The sequence below is a fragment of the Suncus etruscus genome, chromosome 9 (genome assembly GCF_024139225.1).
Source record: "Suncus etruscus isolate mSunEtr1 chromosome 9, mSunEtr1.pri.cur, whole genome shotgun sequence".
Lineage (NCBI taxonomy): Eukaryota > Metazoa > Chordata > Mammalia > Eulipotyphla > Soricidae > Suncus > Suncus etruscus.
In genome coordinates, this window is record NC_064856.1 from 85897700 (window position 1) to 85925540 (window position 27841).

A 27841-nucleotide genomic window follows, 5' to 3' on the forward strand; every position below is an offset into this window, starting at 1 on the left:
CAGTAACTACTATTGATGGTACAGGGGGGAATCATATGAATGCTGGAGATCAAATTCAAATAACTTTATGCAAGGCAAGCACACTACCTGCTGTACTATTGTATTATGGCTTTCACCTTACTCTAGCTTCATAAACTGGGCCATGACCCCACATATGATCACTAACTGAATATTACTATTTTAATTGATTTAATTATATTTTATTAATTATTATTTATTATACTTGTTTTATATACCTACACATCCATGATTGCATAAAAACTTTTTGGGCATAAAGGGATTATGAATTAAAAATTTTAAAGGTCCCAGGCTAAACCATTTTCCAATTACCCAAGTCCAGTAATTACCAGACCCTGTTTCTAGGCCCTGTGTTTCTGAGTACATTCTCCAGTGTGGGTGAATCTATTGTTAAGCCTCATGCTTCCACACCCAATAGGTGTATTTTTGGTCCAAGGTGTGGCCCATGGGGCAATCACTAAAGAGGCTTGTTGCCAGAGCTTGTGAGCACTAAGCTCTTGAACATCTGTATGCAAGATCCCCTGTACTGCACTATAGGGCATGGGCATGAGAAAAGGAGGGAGGTATATTTGGTGCCAAAGTTGTCCATTTGTAATCTTGGCAGCTGTCAGGATTAGTCCTTCCCAGAGGAGTTGCTCCCTTCTGACCAATTGAATTTATAGGTTGATAAAAAAAAATAGACATGAGGTTTTCCTCACCACCCATTAAGAGGCTGAGCATAGTTGGCTCAAAATAGACTCCAATTAATCTTTGAGTATATTTCTCAAAGTGGGGTGGGGAGGAAGATTTCCCAAAAGGATACTGTCTTCCTCTTCTGGCTTTCATCTAGGTAGGCAGTACTGCTGACGCTTTGTAAAAGGAGCAACAATTCTGCTGACACTGTATTTTTCTGAAATAAGGTAAAGGTTCCCTTATCTTTCCCCACACAGCACATCTGCCTGCAAACAGGCTGTCTGCTTCTTTGGGATTCCTTCATCATTCTATTGCCTTTCTGAATGTTTTAGGGCACAGTTTGACACATTTCTTTCTGTTTTCTAGGGCTAGATGGGAAGGGGGGGCAGAACAGGGGAGTCATAATATATCAGGGCTCTTGCTGAAGGGCTTTAAAATGGGCACTGGCAGCTGGCAGTGGGGAAAGAGCTTTCTAGGGATAAGTGACCTCATTCAGCCAATGAGAAGCAGGTTAGAAGAATGATATCACCAGACAGGCTTTATTGTCTGACCATTTCATAAAAGCAGGGTTGTGTCTGGCAACTTAACTCCTTTTTAGTTACTGTGTGTCTCACCCATTCCCTGGTATGTGACCTCCAGATTCCTTTTCCCAGCTGTCTGCTGTGAGACCACAGAGATGAAAGATTTAAATTAGTGAAGAAACAAGGATTCTTAAAACAATTATTATTTTTAAAATACAAATTTTATTCTTATTTTAAGACACCAGGATTTACAAAGTTATTCATAATTCAGTTTGACATAACATTAACCCTATCAACTTCTCTTCTTAAGTGTCCCCAGTTTCCCTTCCACCCCTCAATTGCCTCCTTGATAGGTATATATTTAGTTCTTGAGCCACACCCAGAGGCACTCAGGGATTGTTCCTGGCTCTGTACTCAGAAAAATCTCCTGGTAGTCTCAGGGGACCATAGGGAATACTGGGGATCAAACCCAGGTCAGCCCCATGTAGGACAAAGGCCCTACCCGCTGTGCTATTGCTCCAGCCCCTGACAGGCATAATTTTTATGTTTAGTTCTATGATTCAGATATCTAGACAAATCACACCTCTATATGGCTAATGTATCTGAGGCACCTGTCTCTCTGCCCCTATTCTTTTTTTTTAAGCTGTAAGTGTATAAATTATTATAGGTGAAGCCTTTAGCATTATTTCTTCTTGGACGCACCCATGTTGTAGCCACAGAATCCTTTGGTTTTGGTGTGCTGGCCTTTGATGGAAAGTCCCCAGATGTAGTGCCTGTGGGCACATATCTTCTTCAGTCGCTCCAAGTCTTCAAGAGCTTATTGTCTATACCATTAAAGAGACCTGGCTATTTTTCATCCTTCACATTTGTCTATTCAAGAACCAATCAGGAATCTTGTATTAGCATGAATTCCGTATAAAGGTGACCATGTGTTCTACCTCATCCACAGTGAGCTCTTTGGCTCTCTTGATGCGTTCACTGTCTGTTTTCCTCAGTACCTTATGAATGTATCTTTGACTCATACTTTTAATAGCAGTGATGGCAAAGACTATTTTCTGCCACCCATTCATATTGGTATTGAGTACTCACAAAATGTGCTGGAACTTCTGTGGGATCACAGTAGTGACACAACAGCAGCACAGCCTCCCTCTTATATCTTAACTGAAGAGCAGTTTCATTCCTAGTACATCATACTTTTACTTTATAGGTCTGGGAATAATGGATTTTAGAGAGAAAGGAAAATACTTGTCATATACTTGAATCTTTCTGATATAGGGGTCCTACTAAATATTTTCCTGTTGCCAGAAGACAAAAGAGGTCATGAATATTTAGAAAATGTAACTGACTCTTAGCCAATTTTTAGTAAGACAGAGGTGTTTTATGTTAGATGGTAATTATGCTCCTTATTCTGCCACCAACAAAAATGAATTAAGTTTGTAGTGTTTATTTCTACTGTACTACAGTTTTTTAGTTTTGGGGCCATATTAGTGGTGCTAAGGAACTAGGTGCTTAAAGTACACACCTGGCATTGCTTTGGGAGAATCTCTACTTTTCCACAAAGATTGAACAAGATTATATTTCTACCAACAATGAATGATGGTTCCTTGTCCACTGCATTCCCACCACCAGTGGTTGTTTCTGGCCCTTTCAATATGAACCATTCCCACTGTGTGAAGGATTATTTTATAAAATACCTTTGAAATCTTTATTATAATTTTTAATTAAAGCCTCTGATTTGCAAAGTTACTCATAGTTGAATTTTAAACATTCAGTGTTTTAGCACCAATCACACCAACACTGTCAACCTCCTTCTACCAATGTTTTCAGAGTCTTTCCCATACCTCCACCTCCCATTCTACCATCTAAAAAGGCACCTTTAAAAGTTTGGTTGTTAAAGTTTGGGTCTCCTGATTTTAGTGTCATTGACTCTGTGGTTTATATTTAGTTCTATCCTTTAACACCACAAATGTACCTGAATTTTTTTGGCTCCTGTCCCCCATTATTTTAGTATCTTTCCCCCCATCCATTTTTTGTTGTTGTTTTTGTTGTTGTTGTTGTTGTTGTTTTGATCCACACCTGTGGTGCTTAGGGGTTATTCCTGGATCTTATACTCAGAAATTTCTCTGACAGGTTTGGGAGACCATATGGGATGCTAGGGATCAAATCCAGATAGACCCTGTGCACGACAAATAAATGCCCAGCCTGCTGTGCTATTACTCCAGCCCTGCTTTCCCTCTCATTGCTCTATTGCTTTCCCTCTCATTATATCCTGGAACCAAGAGTGATATAGGCTCCTTTAAAACATTTTATTCCTTCATGAAGTTATTCTAAATAACATGAGTTATATAATATTGTATTTATCTGTATTAATCTTGTATTATCTTGTATTAACATCCAGTTCCATATAATAGTATTGATTCTTTCAGTTCATGAACATGGAATGTTTTCCATTTCCTTAGGTTTTCCACAATTTCTATCTTAAGTGTTTTGAAGACTTTATGGTTATAGGTCTCTCACCTTTTTTTATTAAGTTGATTCCTAGGTACTTGATGTTTTGAGACACTGTTTAAGATGCAATAGACTCTTTGATCTCTTTTTCTTCTGATTCACTATTTGTATATAAGAATGCAATCAACTTTTGCATATTGAATTTGTAGCTAGCCACTTTGCTCTATTGGTTTATTGTTTAATGAGCTTTATTGTGTACTCTTAAAGATCTTCAATATATATCATCATGTTATCTGCAAATAGAGACCATTTGATTTGTGGATTCCTTTGATTTCCTTCTCTTGCCTAATTGTTATTGCTAGGACTCCTAAGACTATTTTGAATAAGAGTGAAGACAGTTGACACCTTTGCCTTGTATCTGATCTTAGTGGGACTGCTTTCAGTTTTTCACTATTCAAAATAAAAATGGCTATGAGCATCTTATAGATAGCTCTTATTCTACTCCTTCTACTCCTATTTTACAGAGGGTTTAATCATGAATGAGTGTTGGATCTTGTTGAAATCTCTCACTGCATCAACTGATGATTACATGATTTTTAATCTCTCCTTTTACTAATGTGGCATATGACGTTAATTGGTTCTTGCATCACTGGGATAAAACTCACCTGTTCATGGTGTATGATTTTTTTTGTTATGCTGTTAGAGAATGGTTTGCTAAAATTTTGTTGAGTTTTTTTGTATCAGTGTTCATCAAGGAGATTAGTGTGAAATTTTCTCTTTTGGTAATATCTGTCAATTGTGGGTATCAGTATAATGTTAACTTCATATAAGGTGTTGGGGTTCCAATTTATTCTCAGAATCAATGGTAATACATCTTCTTTGAAGGTTTATCAATAAACCCATGTAGGTCTGGACATAAACCACCTTTTTGGGGGAAGTAGCAGATGTCTACCAAGTATGCTAACGGACCCCTAGGGACCAGTCTCGGTGCTGCTCAGCCCAGCTGTGTAGGTAGCTCATTCAATATTTGACTACTGGGTACCCAGCATTATTGGAGACCATAAGGGATATCCCAGCAGTGCTCAGTGGTATGCCAAAGATAGAATCCATGGCCTTTGCATGCCTGGCATGTAGTGCATCCCTTTGAGTGTCCCTTAGATACCTCCTTAATTTTGGTCATGGGTACAGAGAGATCTTGGGGCTGGAGCAGTGGTGCTAGAGGTAAAGCCTCTGCCTTGCAAGCAATAGCCTAGGACAGACCAAGGTTCAATCCCACAGTGTCCCATATGGTCCCCCTAATCCAGGAGCGATTTCTGAGCACATAGCAGGAGTAACTCCTCAGCATCAAACGGGTGTGCCCCCCCCCAAAAATGTGAGATCTTTCTCTTTATTTTAAAGAATTCAAAACATTGTGAGTGATATGACACTAATAATACACATTAACGTCTTATATGTCTCTATTTACCATGTGTCAGGCTCTATGCTATGTTTCTGGCTTTACACTCGGGAATTATTCCTAGCAGGGATCAGAGAATTGTATGAGATTTTGGGGAGGGCATCCAAGTTGGTAGTGTGCAAGATAAGTGCCCTACCCACTGTACATCTGTCTAATCCCAAAATATAAAATTTTAATGTATACACTCATTAATGTTTACAAAAAAGAAATGAGACTTGTTATCTCATTTAGTATTACAACTCCATTAAACATATGCTGTTATTAGTTTTTATTACAGATAAAGAAGTTGAGGCATTGTGTGGCTAAGTGGCTAACAAAATGTCACACTGCTAGTGGTAGAGTTGCAAGATGAATCCAAGCAGTTTGCTTTTGTACTTAACAATCTATGTCTGTGTTGACTTATAGAGTAATGATGTTAGAGCACTTAAAATATAGTTACTCAAAATTGAATGAGACTAAGAGTAAAATGCCTTCTAGCTTTCAAAGATTTAGGATGAAAAATATATTTATGAAATACCTCAGGTTGAAATTTCATGTTATAGTAATATTTTATAGCATCAAGTAAAATATATTAAAATCAATTTCACCATTTTGCAGCTAGAAAATGACATAGGAGACTTGCATTTCAATTGGTTGTACTAACATAAGTAATTACAGTGCAATAATTTCAGCAACAATAAAAAAAGTGACATTTATTAGGACCGTATGTGCTGCATACTGTGCAAACACTATTTTACTTAAACTCAAAATAACCCTGTTTTATTATCCCCATTTTATAGAAGAACATTTTGAGAACTCAGGATTTTGCCTGAGGTTAGTCACTTTTTAATGACAGACTTCAAATTTGAAGCTTTGTATGTCTGATTCAAAACCATTAAGCTGTAATATCATTTCCAATTTAAGCTTGGGATATTGTCTCAGGTTTTGTTTTCATAAGAATAGTTAACACTGAATACTTTTAAAAAGTAAAATGATTTTATTTAGGGAATATGAACCTCAGAGAAAGTAATGCATTCACACACACACACACAAAAAAAATACCAGAAAGATTGGGAGATTTGAGGGTACCAAATAAAATGAAAGAGAGAAAGTTTATTCACATCCTAAATTGAGATGTGGGCGACCCCATAATGGGATTCCTAATCTTACAGATTTCTGTATTTGTTTCGTAAAGGTTCAAAATAAAAATCACTAGGACATGAAGTAAACATTTCAGACATAAATCTCTCACAGTTTCTGCTGTCAGTAATGCTGGCACAATGGAGCTCCGAGATGAAGCAGAAAGTGACCCTGTACAAATTGCATTTAATTTTCATTGTAATAGTTCTCTCGGGTCACTGGGCAATTTATGTACTGACCTTTTTTGTCTATAGAAAGGAGGAAGCGGGCCAACACAGTTCTCTTTTATCATTCATTCAGTCTTCTAGTTGATAAGAACAAAGAAAAAATCACTTTCTATTTCGTTGTGACACATGAAATGCTATTTGTGTTTGAGAAAGCAACAAAATGCTATCTAGTGACCCCTAACTTTTCTTTTTTTCTAGAGCAAAGACTCGGGTAGACTAAAGGCAGCTATGATAGAATTGGTGGAAAGATTAAAGTTCAAGAGCTCAGACCCTAAAGTAAGTATATTTTGGAATTGACTTGGTGAGATACCTCCAGTATCTCTTTCTCCTTGAATGAGACATTCATAGGTTGTTAGTGATCAGCTGTGTGAACACTGCATCAAGATCTAATAAAAGACTGCCCATCAAAAGCAATATTTTATATGCAGAGATAAGTAATTTTCTCTTCCTGTTTTCTTACTTACAATATATATTCGTTGCTTTTCATGAACTGCAGACATGTGGATTTTTAATCTTGTTTTACCTTGAGACAGTTGTCTTCTATGCCCATTAAATTCTGCCAAAGGCATCTGAGATACCAGCTTAATGCTGGAAACTAGAGTAGGTGCTAGGTTCATCCAGTGGTATTCAGCAGTAGCATTTCATCACTCCTCCAATTGCCTTACTTAAAGGAGTTACCTACTATGAATGATTTTGTGCTCATGATTTCTGGAGTCTACTTTGGGAAATTGGTATGGTAGATTGGGAGCTTGAATATGCCATAGGGATTATGATTTAATACAACCTTTCTTTGCTTTCTCAGACACTGTGGCCCTACCTAATATTGTTATCAACTGACTCTGCTTTAGAATCAAATTCTCACACAATTAAATAGGAAAATAAGTGTAATTCTTTGATTTTTGTGTATCATTTGAAAATATGTTAAGTTACTTATAAGTATATAAATAAAATTTTAAAAATAAAATTATAAGGACTAACATTTCTAGAGTGCCATCTGAGAGCAATCACTCTAATTATAAGGACTAACATTTCTAGAGTGCCATCTGAGAGCAATCACTCTAATAGGAGTGTTAGAAGCTTTTGTTTATTTTTAAAAACTGTGAAATAAAAATGACATTTACCATTTTTAAGCATACAGTTTAGAGGCATTGAGTGTATTCACATTATTAGGCAACCATCACCACTTCTAGGACTTTTTCAGCTTCTCAGAATGAAATTCTTTACCAGTTGAACAGTTATTCTTTTCCCTTTTTTCTTCTTTGAGATTACTGAAACAACCTCTCAAATAGCTTATGAGACTGTAAGGGGAGGGCCTTTGCTCCAAATATAGTATAATTTAATTCAAACTCTAACACCAGTGCCTGCGCCCTTTCAGTTGGATCACATTATAGACCAACACTGGGTTTCAGCTCCTTTCTACTAGGTAATCACATTGTTTCTCTATTTCCTAATATGAAGCACTATCTGAAGTAGAGCCTTAGAGACAGGCTCTTCAGAAGGTGGCTGCAGCCACCAGTCTACAAAATAATTTTATCTTTTATATCATTGAAAATATGAGGACAGTGGGTAAAGTGGACAAAAGAATAGAAAAAAATTGTGATAAACTTTATTAATTTTCTTAGCTGAAAGTAGAAAAACCCTAATATTAAGTTTTCCTTTCATGAAGTTGAATCAGTTCAAGGTTCCTGAAAGTCTTTTAGCTTGGAGACTGAACCTCTGGTTTCTGAGACAACAGCTATGCTGAAAGAGGCATTCAGTAGTTTTTGTTTTTCACACCACATTCTCATAGGTGGTTGAAAGAAAGGATGTGTTTAAATTGCAGAGTAAATTATGTGTACAGTGATAATACAAGTAAAGTGCTTTGGGATCTTTTGTGAATTATTAGAGGGAATCTTATGAGATACTTACTATAGGTATAAGAATTCAGTACTCTCATAAAAACAGCCTGTGGAAGCTTCAAGATTTTTCCCAAAAGACAAAGGATATTTATTAGGATCTGATGATCTAAGATGAACTAGGTTATATGAGCACAATTCTGTATGTTTTATTAATTTTTATTTTTAATTATGAGAACAAAGATGCAAAGAAAGAGGACAAGGTAAAGTTACAGTGGAAGGACAATCACCCATAAACAGAATTCTCAGTAGTCCCATTGCTGGTATCTTAACTTTGAACTTTCAGCCAAAGAACATTAAGAAAAATAAAACAGAACCCATGTACAATTACTTTGTCCCTCAAGTCCCCAGATTATAGTACATAATATTTCTTAGCAGTACACAAAGCAATCTAAAGACATAAAACTTATGTAACTCCTTAAACATTGAAGGCAAAGTACTTTTTTACATTTCCAGGCACATGTATATTAGTTTAAGTTAACCTCAAAAGTTTAAGTGGGTTGTTTTTCTTAAGGACTGGAGTCAAAGGAGCACAGTAAAAACAGTATTAGAGTGGCAATTATTTTTTGCATAGGCCCACCAAAATATGAGGGACATGGAAAGGAAAAGCCTTGGCCTAAATACAATGAGACCCTACCCCTGAAGTTTCTTGGCATAAGACCAACTCTAGGCTCCAGGCAAACTAGTTTGTCCAGTCCAGGTCATTGTCTGTAGTGCCAATACACTTTTATTTTTCACACAGTCTCTGTTGTTGGTATCATGTTTCTATATTAAAGATCCTGGAATCTGAATATCCTATATTGCAGTCAGGATGGTGCAGAGTGTCTTCTCGTTTCACCTCACAATTAAAGAGCAATGCAGAGAACCCTGTCCTGTAAGCAGGTCGTTGTTGTCAAATCTTCTTAGTGTTAAGGGAAGTCTCTTTTGAGCAGGTCGATGTCAGAGCCGTGGTAGGGTCTTCCCTGGTAGAGGATTGCTTCCAGGTATTGTTATAAAAACCCTTGGATGTTTCGTAGATAGCTTCCCTGGTTCAGGGGTGAATGGAGGATGCCCATTCTTCTGAGGCCTGTGCCAGGTCATTATATCAATGTTCAGGGTGTAAGGCCCCATTGCACTACAAGATTTGTGTGTTCCAATCTCTATTAGATAAGAACTTATTTGTATGTATATTATTTTCCCATTTTAATGTGCCTATGCAAACAAGGCATAATGCCACATGGCATTATCAGCGCATATGGGGGCCATAAGAACAAGTCCAACAATCCTCATGACATGGTTCAATCATAGGCATTAAACTGAGGGACTCTTCCACCAAAATTCTTTATTGAACAGCTCACAAAGAGAAGACAAGATAAAAAGTGGGTAAAATTGTCACAGTAAAGGAATATTTAGAAAGAGTTATAGGGTGGAATCTTAAAACATCGCTGTTTTAGATGTTAAGATGTTAAGACATCGCTGGGAGGAAAAAAATCAACATGAATGCCAGTTCACAAAGGGGTAGTGTGGGTAGCAATGTGAAAACTGACTACTTAAATACGATTTTTTTTTTGCAACGAAAATTTTCCTGGAAATAAATTAGTGTCTTTTAAGAGAACCATTAATTTTTATTCTGTACTGTTTTCTCTCAAAGTCCCCTGTCATTCCTTTTCTAAGATGGTTTGTTTTAGAAGGGCAGATTCTCTGAGACTTTATGACCTGTCACTTCCTGGTACAGCAGCTTTATATAGAAACACTGATTGAGTCATGGAGTGCTGAGCACTATCTCTGCCTCACTTCCTCTAGAATTCCCTGAAGTATCACAAAGCTTGATCAGTCTAGACATTGGAGTCTATGGGAAGTGAGTTAATTTTTACCTCTGTGTATTGTCAGAGAGGTATAGAAGACATTGAGATTAGCCATTTTGTAAAATTTATAATATTGTATACTTTCAGACATTTTAAAAAAACACAAGTATTGCAAATAACCATGAAGGAAAAGCAAAAGGAATTTTTCCTAAAATGTTTCCCCTGAAACATCAGTTAAGCTTCGTGTGTAACCTAGACATTTTTCCCATGTGGAAGTACTTACAATTTTTTTTACTACAGCTATACTCTATTCTCGGTTTTATTTCACAGGCTACTCCAGTAATTTTTCTCTGCCAGTAATGTGGACTTAATTCTTCTTAATGATATGGCTTATTAGGAATAAAGTATTTCTCTGAAACTCTCTTTTCTTTCAGACCAGTGGTTCTTAAACTTTAGTTTGCATGAAAAACTTGGAAGGAATTTTAAAATAGAGTACCAGCTCACCCCCCAGAGCTTCTGATTTAAAGGAACTGGGGAGACTGAAGGTTGTGCTGGACCTTAGCTATTTTCATTTTTTTTTTATTTTTTTAAATTCCTTTCAAGTCAGAAAGGAAGTAGACTGAGGAATTAGCTCGGGCTCCCTAATAACTTATGGTTCCTTTATTATACTCATGTTCAACAGAAATAGTGAAGCTTAAAGAGGGAAGGAATACTAAGCCAGAGTTTAAGAAGGTAAAATGGTCCATGCCATGGTCTAGGAGTGGTCTGAGTTATAAAACAACAGGAACAACAAACAAGTCATGTCAAATGCTAGTCACTGACAGTAAATCTGAGGATTAAAAATTAGAGGCAGAGAGGGTTGCTAACTAAGATGCAGTGCCAGAGGAATGTGTGTATATGCACATTGCTATGATGAGAGCCTTGTTTTAAAGGCTACAGAATTCAGTATCTAGAATCTAATATACAATGGAGAGTTGTTTTTGCTTTATTTTGGTGGTGGAAGGGGCTGTGTATGGATCACACCCAACTGTGCTAAGGGACACTTCTGGTGAGGCTTGGGAATTGGGAGTTGGGGGTTAAAGTTAAACCCTTACTGATTGTGTGTAAGACCTACTGTACTCTCTTCAGCACCCAACACATTGTTTTTAATAATATTTTTTATTTGTATAATTGGAAGCCATGATTTGTTCCCTTTGGAAGGAGCTAGAATTCCCAAGCAGTGCTCAGAGAGTACTCGGGCCACATATATTTGGCTCACCAGTCTGCTAACTGAGAGCTAAGGCCAAGAATGCAAGACTACTCAGGCCTTTGGTACCAGTACTGCCAGGGATACCCTGACAGTGCTCATAACTCCAGGTCTACAGTGTTGCTTGGGGGCATTCTCCCGGTGCAAACATTCAAACTTGGGTCCTTGCAACTGTAAAGCATTTTCCCATGACTAATAAGCTGTTACACTGGCTCTGAAGGTGGTTATAAAAATAATAAAACATCTTGATATATTTGACCTGATATAGTTTACAGACAATTTTTTTAAAGTTAAACTTTTCAGAAACACCTATTTTACAATATAGGCTTTTCACCTATATAGGTTGGTTGATTGGTTGATTGACTTTGGACCATATGTGGTTGTTTCAGGCTTCACTCCAGGTAATAGTCAGTGTATTGTGCTGTGCAGTGCTGGGGATTGAATCCAAGCTTTCAGCATGTTTTGCAAGGATACTCACTATTTGAGCTATCTTCCTGGTTCTTGTCTATAGATTTTTTTTTATTTATGATAAACTTCTGAGAAATAGAAAGATATAGTTAATCCGGGAATTGTTTTTGTTTTGGAGGGGAAGTAATATATATATATTTATATATATATATATAAAATTTTAGGAAATTTGAAGCTTACTGAGTCTTTTATCTTCACAACTTTCCTTTGTATTGGCTATTCATTATTTTTAATAATTTACTCAGAGGAAACAGAAGCTTGAAAGACACATTGATCCCCTTCTTCCAATTCCCTTCCCCCTTCCCATTCTCACTCTCAGAAAGCATTGAACCAAAAGCATAACATGCTAAACTCAATCAAACTAACCACTTATTATGCAGTTAATAACAGCCACTTTCTCTATTATATATTGATTGCTTTTCTTTCCTCTAAGATGTCCTATTCATTGTTTCCTGTAAGTGGCATGCTTGGAATAAACAGTTAAAATTACTGTTGTATTTCTCAAATTTATACGAATCTTATAAGTGTTTTTCTCCTTTAGAAAGCATTTTAAAACTTGAGCCAAGTTACTCACATTATTCTGATTTCAGTGAGATGAAAATTGGGATCTGGTCATACCAAGATTGTATTAAAATACCAAGTTGCTTTCCTTCAATCTCTAAAGGCATTGTTACTGAAGTGTGAAACTAAGAACTATAAAGCAATCAGAAATTAGTCAAATAGAGCTGGAAATTTTTTCTTATTTTTATTTGGCATTTATATAGCATTTTATAATTTCAAAAGAATTTAACAATCCTTTATATTAGCTGGTAGCATTGATATAGAACAGAGCCCAGTCCATCACTCTCTTGCATTAATCAGATATTTAATGTATTAGATACTGAATGTACAAAGTGTAACAGGTATAAGCAAAACTTAACTTATATTATTGTTAATTTTTTTTTACCCACCAGATTTAAGTCAGGACTGTGCTGGTCTTTCCTGTGGCCTTAATCGGAGAGATTTCTTGCTCCATGTTCTTTAACCCTACGCTATTTAGAACCCAAAAACAAATGTGTGTATGTACATACAAACATAGCACAAGTCTTTCATCCTAAAATAATGACTTCACTGACGGAAGAAATTTTTCCCTCACTGTCATGGTCTCTTATTGTTTTCCCTTTACTGGATCATAGTATCCTATTGTCCTAACATCACAGGAAGCTGGAAAATAAATTTTTTCATCAAAGAATTTGAGGAGATTGTAGCCCTTAGAGAATATTCCCTGGAGAACTGAGGCACATGCTTAAGTAGTTTTCTTTGGTTTATATAGAACTCTCAATGGGAACATGTCTATGCAGTTGTGATCTAGGCTCTGAAGCATGGCTACCACCCAGAAGCAAATGTGTCTTCCTTTCATCCTCTCTTGACCCTTAAGAAGTAAAAAAAAGGAGAAAGAAGTTCTTTTCCATCCTTCACCATTCCTGTTTAACAAAGCTAAACTAAACCAATGTCCTTCTTTCCCTCCATCCAGCAGTTATGAAAGTAAAACATGTCCTCTTGACAAAAATGTGAAAAATACTAATTAGTATAAATAGAGGTAAAATTCATATTTTCCAACTTGACATGGAATTTCACATGATATAACTAAATAAATTTAGGGCTAGTGGAAAATTGGAGGCCTTTTTTCCTGCCTCCTTACTGTCCAAAGGACACACTGGTAGATAATCTTGTTCAAGATTAATCTTGCTCAAGATTTCCCAGAAAAGCCAGAGTATACTATACAGATCTAAGGTCTACAATTCTGTAGTTTCCCAGTAAAGGTAAACTTTGTTCATTTGTCAATGGCTTAGAAAAATAGGAGCACTCAATTCATTTCTGGTGGGAAAAGTCACTTTGTATTGCAGTTTGGGAGTTCCTCAAAAGTTTAAACATAGAGTTACCATGAGACCCATAAATTCTTTCTTTTTTTTTCAGTTTGAAAAAATTGAGTTCTTTTTTTTTCTTTTTTTTCCTTTATTTAAACTTCTTGATTACATATATGATTGTGATTAGGTTTCAGTCATGTAAAGAACACCCCCTTCACCAGTGCAACATTCCCACCACCAATGTCCCAAATCTCATAAATTCTAATCTTGACTGCACACAACAGAAATGAAAGTAATCATCCATACAAAATCTATATACTTTTCAGAGCAACAGTTTTCATAGTATCCTGAATGTTCAAACAACCTTTCTAATGAATAGTTAAATAAAATGTGTGTTATATCCATAGGGTAGAATACTATTTGGCAATAAAAAGATAATATGCTGCAAAATGTATAATTTTCACCAACATATAAGATAAAATATGCCATTTGTGAAAGAAACAAAAATTTCATGATTCCACTAGTAGGAAGTATCCAGAATAAGAAGACACATAAAGAGAAAGATCATTGTTGCCAGGGTCTAAGGAAAATGAAGTATTGGGAGTGAGGGTGATGCTAATGGTTAGGAAACTTTTTTTTGTTTTTTGTTTTTTTTTGGGTCACACCTGGCAGCGCTCGGGTTACTCCTGGCTCTTCGCTCAGAAATTGCTCCTGGCAGGCTTGGGGGACCATATGGGATGCCAGGATTCGAACCACCATCCTTCTGCATGCAAGGCAAACTCCCTACCTCCATGCTATCTCTCCAGCCCTGGTTAGGGAACTTTTCTTGAGGGTGATGAAAATAGATATTTGATAATGGTACAACTTATGAATATACTAAAACCAGTGGTTTGTATTCTTTAATGGGTGCAATTTTTTGTGTGCAAAGTTTATCTCCATGTTATTGAGAGAAAGGAGACATCACAAGTCACTCTTTGGGGTCCTTTTTGCTAGTGTTATCTGTGTAGAGTCTTTTTCTTTCTCCTTCCCTCTTAAAGACAGAGTGAGGATCACCTAATGTCCACTTTTGGGAAGGCGGCATATACTACTATTATTGGCAGGTCAGAGTCTAGAGTCAGGCTGCACCTGGACAGGCCCTTCAGCAGGCATGCACACTCAGGGACCCTGTGTCTGACCTCTCAGTCTGTCAGTTTTTAATTAAGAGGCTATAGTACATGCTTCATAGGGTTGTTAGGAAGGTTAAACGAGAGAATCAACTTAAGGTGCTTAATCCCACATCCTGTAAATGATGGCTGCGGCCTCTTTCTCCTTGTTCTGAGAAATTTCCCCACCAATTCCAGCATAAGGGCAAGGGTACATACAGTAGCTTTCCCCACTCTCTGCTGTGTAGAATTTAGGAAATCTAGCTATTGTGAATAAAGATAGTCATTTATTTATACTTCCCAGATTACATATTTTAATCATTAAGTACTTCCTAGTACTGGTAATCACTTTACAGATTTTACAGGAATATCGATTCCTCTTTGTGTGATAATGACAGAAATAAATTTAGATAACTCTGCATTGTGTGCATGCGTGTGTGCATGCGTGTGTGTGTGTGTGTGTGTGTGTGTGTGTGTGTGTGTGTGTGTGTGTGTGTGTGTGTAAGGGTTTCCCAAGCAGTGCTCAGGGACCTTGGGTGCAACTTTTGGTGATATCTGACCTGGTGCTACTTAGGCCCATCAAGGCCACATTGCTGTTGCTGAAGTGAGGGGAACATGTGGTGCCAGGAATTGAACCTGGAGCCAATGCATGAAAGATATGTGTTCAAGCTATCTCTCTGGCCCCAGCCTTAATAGTTGGAATTCTCTTGTGTTGGAACCTTGCTGTCAGCTGCTGTGTTAATTCTGTAGGCTTTGCATCTCTCTCTTGCCTGGCATTAGTTCAGTGTAACTCTGTTGCCTATTCAAGTCAAGGCATGGGAGTGTTTAGTTGTATGTCCATATATTCCTAGTAGAAACAAGAAATCAATGCTTAGAAGCAATTATGTTTATTGTTATGGAGCAAATGATCTCATTAGCAAAATTGCCTGGTGCCAAATTAAAAGAAAAAATAAATGAAGACTCATAGAAAAATTGTATCATATTTAAGAAATATATTCAGGCAGTATTTCTTAACTATGGCCCTCGTGATTGCCTATGGGTCCCCCAGAATATTTCAGGGGCATTAGAGGTGAATATTGCATAGATGGGGACCACAGCTATAAAGGTAGGGGGCCAATTTGTATGATAAAAGGGACCATAGGAAGGAACTATGGTTGGAAAGGGACCAAGGTCAGGTAAAGATTGAAAAACTGTGCCTTAGAAGACATATCCTCATTTTAAGATAAACATCAGTGAGATTCTTATTTCTCTTTACTTGCCTTTCCCCCTGCGGGCTATCCTTGGGTATTTTCTTCTTATTGGATCTCAGATTTCCTAATTGAAGCACTGTACAATCTACTCTAGGCTCTTTAAAACTAGGATGGACTTAGGTTTCTGAGCTGCCTGGTGGGCATTGTTAGAAAGCAAAGATACTGAGTTAAATGGTTTAATAAAATTAACATATTGTGATGTCCTTTTCCTCTGCTTCAGCTCTTCCTTACACTGACAGCAGACTGGATAATATAGTCTCTGCCTCAGCTCAGTTGGCTGATTATTTGACCAAGATGGAGAGGGGGAAGGAGCTGTCAGGGACTCATCCACAGCAGCCACACTTTAGGTTTCCAGTGCAGGATTGTATTTGACATTTAATTTAGGATAGGTACCTGGATATAACATTTTAATGTGATAACAGAGATTAAAAACTAGACTTTTATTTAAATACCCTTTTCCCCTACTTCCTCCCTCTCTTCCCTTTTTTCCTATTAGTTTAACCTTTTTATTAAAAAAACATAAAACTCCTTGACATTCTTAAGAGTTTTATTTCTAAACTAACATGTTGAATTAACAGAAATTGGAGTGGGGGTGTGAGGTGGCAGTTTGGTAATAGCATAAAGGCATTGGTCAAGCAAGGTCTTACACCTTTTGGTAGTTTGGGGTAAAGTGATTATGTATATTTAAACCAGAAGAATCAACATTCTTATTAGTTTGAAACCAAAAGTCTGATGGTAAAACTCTGTAAAATATGGTGACTAAGTAAAAGAAAAGAAAATGTGACTAGAAGAGTGATAGTTGGATAGAGAGGTAGATAGATATAAACTCAGAATTAAATAGAATTATTGTATAATTCTGTCTAAACAAAAAAAGAAAATAGTCATTACTTAAATTCTATTGTGTTCAGTCAAATGTTTTAAGACTGAAACACATTACTTGCCCCATATAGTGATCATTTTTCTTGGTCATTTTCCTTTTTAATGTGTCTAATTATAAATTAGTCATAAATGAGCTTAAGTTGCCAGAAAGTCAAGTGATTTTTATTTATTCCATTGTTATAGTTTTCTCAATTTACATTTGGTTTATGTTGTTGTTGTTGTTGCTGTTATTGTTGTTGTTGTTGTTGGGCCACAGTTACTCTTTTCTCTTTGCTCAGAAATTTATCCTGGCTGGTTGGGGGACCATATAGGACACCAGGGATCAAATCCAGGTCAGCTGTGTGCAAGGCAAATACCCTTCCCACTGTGCTATTGCTCCAACACCATCTACATTTGGTACTCAAAATAAAAATAAAGTATGCTACGGTAAAGTAAATAAATAAGCCAAGTAAAGGGAGTCTTCTTTAATATAGCTATGTCTAAGCCTATTAAAATAAACCTCATCCTAAATCTGGCCTTTATGTAAATGTGTGTTATGTGTATTTAAACAGAAAATTTGGAACCACACCTTTTTATTCACTTTTCAGTCAGCCAAAAAGCTAAATCCATTCAATCTTTCTAGCTCGGCAGAAAACTTCCATTCAACCCAGTGAACTGGTTGATGGCCATATGCTCATTGAATGACTTTTGTTTACTTCTACATTGGTGAAATAGTCTATGAAATCTTTTTTATCCCTAAAATAAGTTTGATTTGTTAGTCATCAGAATCTCCATTTCACAGATGAAGAAACAAGGGTTTAATTTCTCAGATCAGAGGGCCAGTAATGTCAATAAATTACCATTCTATGACAGCTATATGGAAATATTAGTATTTAAAGGAAGTTACTTTTTACCTCTAGAAAAGATGTTTTAAAAATAGTAAATTGCTAGAGTTTTTTCCAGACTTCCAAGGAATATTTTTTTTGGGGGGGGGCTCAGGGGTTACTCCTGGCTATTCACTCAGAAATTGCTCCTGGCTTGGCGGACCATATGGGATGTCAGGGGATCGAACCTCGGTCTATTCTAGGCTAGCGCGTACAAGGCAGACACCTTACCGCTTGCACCACTGCTCCGGCCCCTAAGGAATAAAATTTTAAATTTAGTATAATATGCTTTTGTTCTTTTTAAGAAAGAACATACATAGATTTTGGTGTCACCTGAGTCCACAAGTTAGTACACAATTATCTGTATCAATTCATCTGAACCTTCAGTTTCATCTATAAGGTAGGACTCATTGTTACATGTTTATTGATACCTTAAAGTAGAAATGTATAATAAACAATGGAAGATTATTGATACCGTGGTATTTGGGATCCAAAAGTAGTTAAACAGCTGTAGTTGAAGAATCCTATAGTTCTTAGGTAAAGCAGATTGAGGAAGTACAGTAGAACTCCAATCTGCAAAGGAAAGTAAACATGGCAGGGAGTAAAGGGAAAGGAAGTTCCTTTACTTGCAGACTTTGGCGTGGTGCTGAGGAACAGAATGTAATCTGTTCCTCCTGTGCTCTCTAAGCTTAGCTTTCATATCACTGAAGTGCACTGCAGCTGTTTCTTCCTAAACCTGTGGCCATAGATGAAAGGTGGAGTCAAGGCATTTATATTTCCAAACCCTTGCTCTTTCAAGCCCAGGCCAGATTTTGTAAGTAAGTACTTCCTGTGTTCCCTTGATGTTCAAGAATCTGCCTTCCCAAAGGTATAGATTCTATCTCTAAAAATATAGTTGGAAGCTTTGTGAACTCAGTGTGAACAGATTAAAAAAAAACACTCTAAATATTCATAGTTACTGTTAATGTCTACATCTAAAACTTACAGAACTAGTCTTTACATAAAATATCTTGTGAAATCACCACAAAACTATATATATCACACTGATAATATTTTACAAATAAAATTACACCTGCCTGGGCTTCAGAAGTATAGAATTAGCATAGCTAGTGCTCAAACCATAATCATACCATAACGCTATACCATAACGAGCTCCATTTTCTTTGCCATTGTGACCACTAGCACAGAAAATCTTGAAAACAAACTTGCATCTTAGTTCCTTTCTCTGACATTCCTGGTGATTTGTGGTTGTTTGGTTTTGTTGGATTTGAGGGTATACAGGAAGCTGTGACTTTGCAGAGGTGTTGGGAGTAGAGGTGAGTATGTTTTAAAATTGCTCACATTTTCTTCACATTGAATAGGTTTTCTTTGTATATTCAAGTTCAAGAAGCCTAAAAATAGTATGATTTCTGCTTAGTTGTCCCTCTAAACAAAGTCTTTCTATCTCCTACTTCCTACATAATGATTGTTGAATTGTTGAAGCAGAAGCTGCCTTTATACTTTATGCACAGGGCAAGGTAGAAAGCAGCAAAGCTACATGCACTAGAAGCTCCACTGTTTTCTTTTTTTTTTCCTTTCTTTTTAGGTCCTTTGCTCTCTAAAGGCTCATTCGTCTACTTTTACCTTCCTAAAAGAAGGTCACCCAGAATTCTTTCTCTTCTTCACACACCAAGAAGTAGTGCCCAGAACTTTGAGATTGCTTTCTTTATTACCACCCAAGGTCAAACAAAGGGAGAACTGTCTTAAGAATATTGAATTAGTATTGAATCACTGTGAACCCAGCATGCCAGATGAGGTTGTCTGGTGCATCCAGCTCAGTGCTACTATACTGGGTCACACATCAAAGTGTCATGGCGATAAAGTGATAGCAACCAACAGCATGAGCAAGTCTCCCTGGGAGGAGAGGCTTGGCAAGGATGTTAGTCATGTAGTGGTTTCCATCCCTCCCATCAGGCTGCTCATCAGTCTGATGTGCTTAGACCTCTCTCAGATGATACAACTTCACAGTTGATTAACAGATGTAATTCAAGTGTTTATTAGGAACTCTCAAACGCCAGCCCTCTAAGAAGCTTGTTGTAGAGCAGTATTTCTCAATTGAGGACCATATGGTACCCTGAAAGTCCCCCCCAAGATATTCCATGGGGGCCAGAAGTGAAAATTACATAAATGGGGGGAAGTGATACAGCAAAAGACTAATGAAAAAGTTGAGAAACACTAATATATATCATATAATGTGTGTGCATGCATGTGTGCCTAAGTTTGAAGTGACCAGCGGTGAGATTTGAGATCAAGATTAAGAAGTTAAGAGTTCAAGGTCAAGGCAAGATGAAAGAGACCAAAAAAAGTTAAGATCTAAACCAACTTGGAGACAGTGCCAGAAACCTAATCATCTTTTTTCAATTTTGCAAAAAAATACTCAAAAATTTGTTTCAGCAGATTATTGAAAGTAGGAGATGAACTAACATAAAGATAGGTGAGTAGGTGGGATCCAAATGGAATATTTGGGTCTACACGGATTAGTTACAGATGAAGTAGAGTGGTGTAAGGGCACAGAGATAAGAGAGAATTCATAGAAAGGGAGCAGAAATCTTTGGCATGACTCTGGGGGAGTATCTCTGACATGAAGTCAGAATGTATTGCTCATCTTTATATGCAACAAAGGTGACCCTCATCAAAGTGTTATAACTATGTCTCTGGATAGTAAGTAAGAGAGACCTACTTTCTGCTAAGCAGTACAGTTACATTGGTAGTGATGTGAAGTGGGTGGATGGTGGAAGGTGGGAAAGACCAGGAAAGTGTCTAAATAAGGCCATGGATTAAAAATAAAAGAGAGAAAAATTGCTTGATAGGGAAGAAATGTCAGAGGAAAAGGCTTTGTCACTGTAACAACTTCCAAGTCATATTTATAAGTCCTCAGATTTTGATAACACAAAGTGATCAGAGACAAAGTTAAATTGGTGAATTCATTATTATTCCTGAGTATAAAATACATAATTTTAGAGATTAAAAACCTTTATTTGTAATTTTTAAACTTTATTTATTGAATGATTGGTTGTTGGGCCACACCCAGAGGCACTCAAGGGTTACTCTTGGCACTGCACTTAGAAATTGACCCTGGCAGGCTGGGTGATCATATGGAATGCTGGAAATCAAACTGGGTCACTCCCGGACCTGCCGCATGCAAGGCAAACGCCCCACCTTTGTGCTATCTCTTCGACCCTGAGATTAAAAACTTTTGGCATTTTATTCTTAATGATTCAGGAGACAAAGGCCTTGAGAGATTCAATGACTTGCCCAAAATCACTCAGATGGTTAGCTCCAAAATACATGACTCATATGTACTTTGGCATCCAATTTTCTGATTTTTTTGCTCAATTTATTTTGCTCAATTCTGAGATCCTCTACAGCACTCTAATCCTTTACTCAGAAACTGTTCTCTTCTCCCATATCAGGATAGTGTATGGAAGATCATCAGAGTGCTGCCTTTGAAACAGGCCCAACCTGAGATAAATCTTTCTGTCTAATATTGGTCAGATGACTAAATCCACTGTGGGTTTAATATAACATAAAATAAAATAATTTTTAATTTTAATTTTAATTTTAATTTATCTATTTTTTATTCTTTCTAACAATATTATTGCCTATATGAGGATTAAGTGAAGGGTCTATATAAAATGGAACCTGTAATATTACCACTAAGTGAGAACTCTTCATATTTTCACTCATTTACTCATAAGAGCCTCTTCCAATAACTAAAGTTAAGTATGCTTACTATTTTCTGTTCCTCATCCTATCCCACTTTATACAATGAACATTGTGGTATTTTGCTATACAAGGTCACAAAGCGCATGTCACTCTAGCACATTGTGAAAATGTCTATTTTTCAGCATTTATCAAAGCAAGTGACTTCATGAATCACTCATTGGATCAACTAATAGAGCTTTTTCCATAGTTTTCTCAGATTCTGAAACCTGCTCTTCTGAGATGCACCAGGATGACTGAAGTTTGATTAAAAAAAAATCAGGAATAACATGTGCCAGGTACTTAAATACCTTAATTATTTAAATAATTAAATATAATTAAATGAGCTTAAATGGAAACCAGATTTTTTAAATTATATGATTCATTGTAGAGAATGGGAGTAAGATTAGGATGGAAACATCTAATATTAACTGAAATTCCAAATAATTAAAATATCAACATGTTGAAGCAAAAGAATTATCCTCTCTCATCTTGGATATTTACTTCATCATGATCTTCTTTAGAATCCATTTTAGTAACTACTAATTTTCTATCTTAACTTTATTAACTTAAGAAAGTATTTGAAGAGAAGTCTTTATGCAGAGTAAAATTGAATAGAAAATACTATTTTTGTATATACCTCTCCTGCTTTCATAACCCAGCTTCCTATCAATATTTCTCATCTAAATGACACATTTATTATAATAAATGAACCTACATTAAAAAATAATTATCACACAAAGCCCATCATTTATATTAGGATTCATTATCAGTGTTGTAGCTTCTATTTTGACAAACATAATCTACCATATAGCAGGAGAGTTGTGTTGCTCAAAAAAGCCACGTATTGAGGCCGAAAAGATAGCACAGTGGTAGGGCATTTACCTTGCATGTAGCCAACCCGGGAGGGACCAGTTCGATTCCTGGCATCCCATATGGTCCCCCAGCCTGCCAGGAGTAATTTCTGAGTGCAGAGCCAGGAGTAATACCTGAGTTCCCCGGGTATAACCCAAAAACCAATTAATTGATCAATAAGTGAAGTTTTAAAAAAAAAGCCACGTATTGCTTATTTGTAATATCTTCCCCTCCAGAATCACTAATTGATCTTTACACTGTCTGCATACTATTTCCAATATGTTATATAGTTCGGATTTTACAATGTGTAGTTTATTCACATTGGCTCGTTTTTGTTTGTTTAAAAGGTTCTTTCATGTGGTATTTTATGTCTTAATTGTTTCCTTTTAGTGCTCAATATTCTGTTGTTTGTATATTCTACAGTTTATTCATTGATCACTTAAGGATATCTTAATTAACTCCAAGTTTTGAGTTATCAACAAAGCTGTTACAAAATTCACATGTGGTATGTGAGCACGGCCTGGCTTTACTATTTGTCAGAGGGTTGATTCAGCTGATCTGGCAAGCTAGGCAGTTGACCCCTTACTCTCTCACCACTCTAGGTGCATCCCTCCTGAATCTGCTCACTCTGGTGAAGAGGATGGACTTTCCTGAATAGAAAGGGGCCATTCTTGCAGTTAAGCTATATGAGTAGCTGCATTCTCATTAGAACCTCCAAACAGGCTCTCCCCTGCTGATTGTTGGAAACGTTGGGTAGCCAAGCTTCCAAGAGTCCAGACACATCACAGCCAGACATGAGGCATTGCACATGGCAGTTTGCCTTTCTTTAAAAAAAAATGAAAAAAATTTAAAATAACATGCATATTTTCGTGTTGACACATGTTTTAACTCCTTTGGGTAAATACCAAAGAACACAGTTGTTCAATCAAATGGTAAGAGTAAGTTTAGTTTTGTAGAAAACTATCAAACTCTCTCCCAAGTGGCTAGCTAATTTTGAATTTCCGTCAGCAAGGAATGGAAGTTTCTTTTGTTCTACACTCTATCAGCATTTGGTATTGACTGTTTCTAAATTTTGGTTATTTATATGGGTCATGCAGTGATATTTTATTGTTGACCTTTACTATGTTTATTTGCTATCTGTAAATCTTTGTAAGATATTTGTGACAACTTTGTTCCATTTTTTTCTATAAGTTACCTTTAGTGTTCAGTTTTAAGAGGTTTTTTTTTCTTTGCATATTTTATATAGGAGTTCTCTGTCAGATTTGTTTGCAAATAATTTTTTTCCTAGTCTGGCTTGTCCTCTAACTCTCTGAACAGTATATTCTTTTACAGGAAGGAAGGTTTAATGAAGAAATTTTAATGAAATAAAATATCCTCATACCCAAGGGCATCTGGATTTTCTCTCATGCTATCATGGAGGACTTTTATAGTTTTGCATTTTACATTTAGGTCTTGATTCATTTTGTTTGTTTGGGGGCCACACCCAGTGACGCTCAGGGGTTACTCCTGGCTATGTGCTCAGAAATCGCATCTGGCTTGAGGGACCATATGGGATGCCCGGAGATCAAACTGCGGTCTGTCCTAAGCTAGTGAGGGCAAGGCAAATACCTTACTGCTTGGCCCCTTGATCCATTTTTTAATTAACTCTTGTGAAAGATGTCAGTTCCATGACTTGATAAATTATCTCTCTCCATGTAGATGCCCGGTTTGTTTTCTCTACTGTTTTCTTTAAGTAACATTCTAAATAAAAAGTGTTGTTAAGATATGTTCTGTTGATACTTACCTGGCAGGGGTGATTCCATGATCACGAAGGTGGTTTCCCCAGGGTGAGGCTTGCCCATTACACTCTGGGCGTGCTGACCCCTGCGATTTCCCCAAATGTGGGAAACTCGACTGCGTAATTTATGGTAGTGGGGGACTGTGTGCGCGCTCTCCCCTAAAAAAAAAAAAAAAAAAAAAAAAAAGATATGTTCTGTTATTTTTGAAATTTTGAACTGGAAAGGGAATTCAATTGCATCACTCAGAGATAACTACTTTCTAACATTTTGTTTTATTATTTATATTACTTTACATTAGAAATAATTGTAACATTAAATACCATTATTACTTTATTGAGTAGATAATAAACCAACTAATTGGTAACTAAGGTAAAGATGTCATGGTGCGGGGCCGGGCGGTGGCGCTGGAAGTAAGGTAAGCCTTACCTGCGCTAGCCTAGGAGACGGACCGCGGTTCGATCCCCCGGCGTCCCATATGGTCCCCCAAGCCAGGAGCGACTTCTGAGCGCATAGCCAGGAGTAACCCCTGAGCGTCACCGGGTGTGGCCCAAAAACCAAAAAAAAAAAAAAAAAGATGTCATGGTGCTCTGTTAAGATGAGATTGACTGAGGAGTAAAAAGATTAAGTTTATCCTTTTTCCTATAGACTTCTGAGAAAAATAAAATGACTTAATGAGGAGAATAACTGCTCATTGCAGTAACCTTTTTCTCTAGCTTTCGCAACATGTTGTTCAATATAAAATCAGAGCAATCCATGCTTGTATCAAGTTATTTAGAAAAATTCTTGATATTCTGGGCTTCTGGGGAATTTTGTAAGTCTAACTTAGGAGTACGAGTTGTTTATTTACAAATAGTAGCTATTCTATTCACACAAAACCTTAAAATGGGAAATCTACCCACTTAAAAAACAAGACTTTATCTTGTTGATGAAGCCCTTTCCTTGCCTACTTTCACTGAAATCTGGCAGATATTTTAAATGAACTATCTTTGATATATAGTGCCAGAGTACTGGACACCATATAAATAACTTTAAGATTATCTCCCCAAAATTTCTATGGACAGTGGCATGCTTGGAAGGTACTGTGTTTTGGGAATAAAGGCAGATCATAGCATCTAAAAAAGCTCAGTTTTCTACCTTTTAATTTTTATTTAATAATAGTTGGGGGCCATTCAGGGGCCAGAGTGATAGCACAGCTCTAAGGCATTTGCCTCATGCGCGGCCAACACAGGATGGACCTGGTTCAAATCCCGACATCCCATATGGTTCCCGAGCTTGCCAGGAGTGACTTCTGAGTATAGAGCCAGAAGTAACCCCTGAGTGTTGTCGGGTGTGGCCCAAAAACCAGAAGAAAAAAAGAATAGTGATCATTCAGATTATTAATATTAAAATGGGAAGAAAAATGAACTGTTTATATTGGATGATGTATTTAGAATCTTCAAATTAGTATTTTATGTAGTCAACAATTTTAAAGTCATTTTTGGAATATGCTTCTTTAAAGCTTGCAGGAAATTTGGCTGATACAATTGTTTGTTAAAACTCAAGAGTAAGAAATGGCTGCATGTGGGGGTTTCCAGGCAGAGTGCTGATTGCTCTACCTGCAGAGTCTCCATCCGGCTGTGCTTCTTCTGAGGAAACTGAGGACCTGAAGGGAGCCCTGTCCTACTCTTCTCTGTCTTTCCTGAACTCTGGAAGCTCTCCTCAGAGCCCTGGGAAGCGAACCCCAAAAAAACTACATTCGGAAGCTAGCCAGCGAGCCAGTGAGTGAGTAAGAAATGGCTGCATGTGGGGGTTTCCAGGCAGAGTGCTGATTGCTCTACCTGCAGAGTCTCCACCCGGGTGTGCTTCTTCTGAGGAAACTGAGGACCTGAAGGGAGCCCTGTCCTACTCTTCTCTGTCTTTCCTGAACTCTGGAAGCTCTCCTCAGAGCCCTGGGAAGCGAACTCCAAAAAAACTGAAGCTACCCAGCAAGTGAGTGAGTAAGAAATGGCTGGATGTGGGGGTTTCCAGGCAGAGTGCTGGTTGCTCTACCTGCAGAGTCTCCACCCAGCTGTGCTCCTTCTGAGGAAACTGAGGACCTGAAGGGAGCCCTGTCCTACTCTTCTCTGTCTTTCCTGAACTCTGGAAGCTCACCTCAGAGCCCTGGGAAGCAAACCCCCCAAAAACTGAAGCTACCCAGCAACTCTCCTCAGAGTCTTGGGAAGCGACCCCAAAAATACAGCATTCTGAAGCTGCCAAGCAAGCGAGTGAAAACTACGCCTGTCCAGTGGGGCCCGACTGTGAAAAACTGTGAGTGCTGCCTGTGTGTGTCTCTCTACTATCCTGCTGCGTGAAACTCCTAGAGAGTGGGCTGAAAAGAGGCTCCAGAAGGCACTTAGCTCCACTTCGCTACGCAGCCGTGCGCTCTTTCTAAAAAAATAACACCATCACAAGAAGAAAAAAAAAACACACTAAGAACTGTGTTGGATCACAGAAGCAAGAACTTCTCTCCAGACTGTCTTCTCTGCTGCGTGCTCGGGCCTAAGATTTGATCCTGTGTGAGGCTTCATCCACGGAGGACTCCCCTACCTTGGAGGCAAGCAGGCCCATCCAGAAAGGGCGGAGCCAGAGAAGTTTGCTGCCTGCATCATATAACCAATGAATACCACCACAACACGTAGAAAAACCCACAATACAAGTGTGACAATGGGGAAACAATGCAGGCCAGCATCAGACATAGAGAATGAAGATGACAATTCTGATGACCAGTTAATGACCAACCAACTAATCAACCTCTCAGATAAGGACTTTAGAGTAGCAATATGGAAGATGCTCAAAAACCTCCAAAAAACCATGGATAGAGTGGAACAGAACACTAATAATAATCAAGAAAATACAAAGACAGAAATCACAAAACTCCAAACTGAAATAACATGTCAACTAACAGGCCTGAAAAAATCAGTAAACGAAGTGAATGACAAAATGGATAAGCTCTGGGACAGGGTATCAGAAGCTGAGAATAGACTTGGTGCTGTGGAAGATGAGATACATAACAATTCCATACAGCAGGAGAGATTGGAAAAAAAACTTAAAGCAAATGAACAGACAATGGAAAAATTAGTCAAAGAATGGGAACAGATGAAAATAGAAGTCTATGATAAGATCAACAGAAACAACTTAAGAATCATTGGAGTCCCAGAGACCCAGGAAGAAAATTTCCAGGAAGAATCAATGGTCAAGAACATCATTAAAGAGAAACTTCCAGAGCTAAAGAATATATGTGATCAAATCCTGCATGCTTGAAGAGTACCAACCAAAAGAGACCCAAGAAAAACCACCCCAAGACAAATCCTAGTCACAATGACAAATCCCACAGATAGAGACAGAATTCTGAAAACAGCAAGATCAAAAGGGGAAATTACATTCAAGCAAGCATCCTTGAGATTTACAGCAGACCTGTCACCAGAAACACTCAATGCCAGAAAGCAGTGGTGAGATATTGTGACAAGACTGAATGAAATGAATGCTTCACCTAGAATACTGTACCCAGCAAAACTCACTTTCCGGTTTGACGGAAGAATACATGGTTTCACAGACAAAAAACAGCTCAGAAACTTTATAGATTCAAAACCAGTCTTAAGAGAAAAACTGAAAGA

The 27841-nt window shown here is 37.4% G+C and overlaps 1 protein-coding gene, 1 non-coding gene and 1 pseudogene across 2 annotated transcripts in view; 2 read left to right on the forward strand and 1 right to left on the reverse strand.

Moving 5' to 3' along the window:
- Positions 1 to 27841, forward strand: part of TRIM44 (tripartite motif containing 44) — a 152392-nt gene that overhangs the window by 32037 nt on the left and 92514 nt on the right. Inside the window, exon 2 of the mRNA XM_049779747.1 lies at positions 6660 to 6737. Within this exon, the coding sequence (XP_049635704.1) occupies positions 6660 to 6737 (78 nt within the window). The remainder of the gene's footprint in view (positions 1 to 6659; positions 6738 to 27841) is intronic.
- Positions 1894 to 3065, reverse strand: LOC126017540 (40S ribosomal protein S18-like; annotated as a pseudogene).
- On the forward strand, positions 24207 to 24370 carry LOC126019814 (U1 spliceosomal RNA). The gene has a single exon (XR_007499435.1). It is a non-coding gene; the product is annotated as a U1 spliceosomal RNA (small nuclear RNA).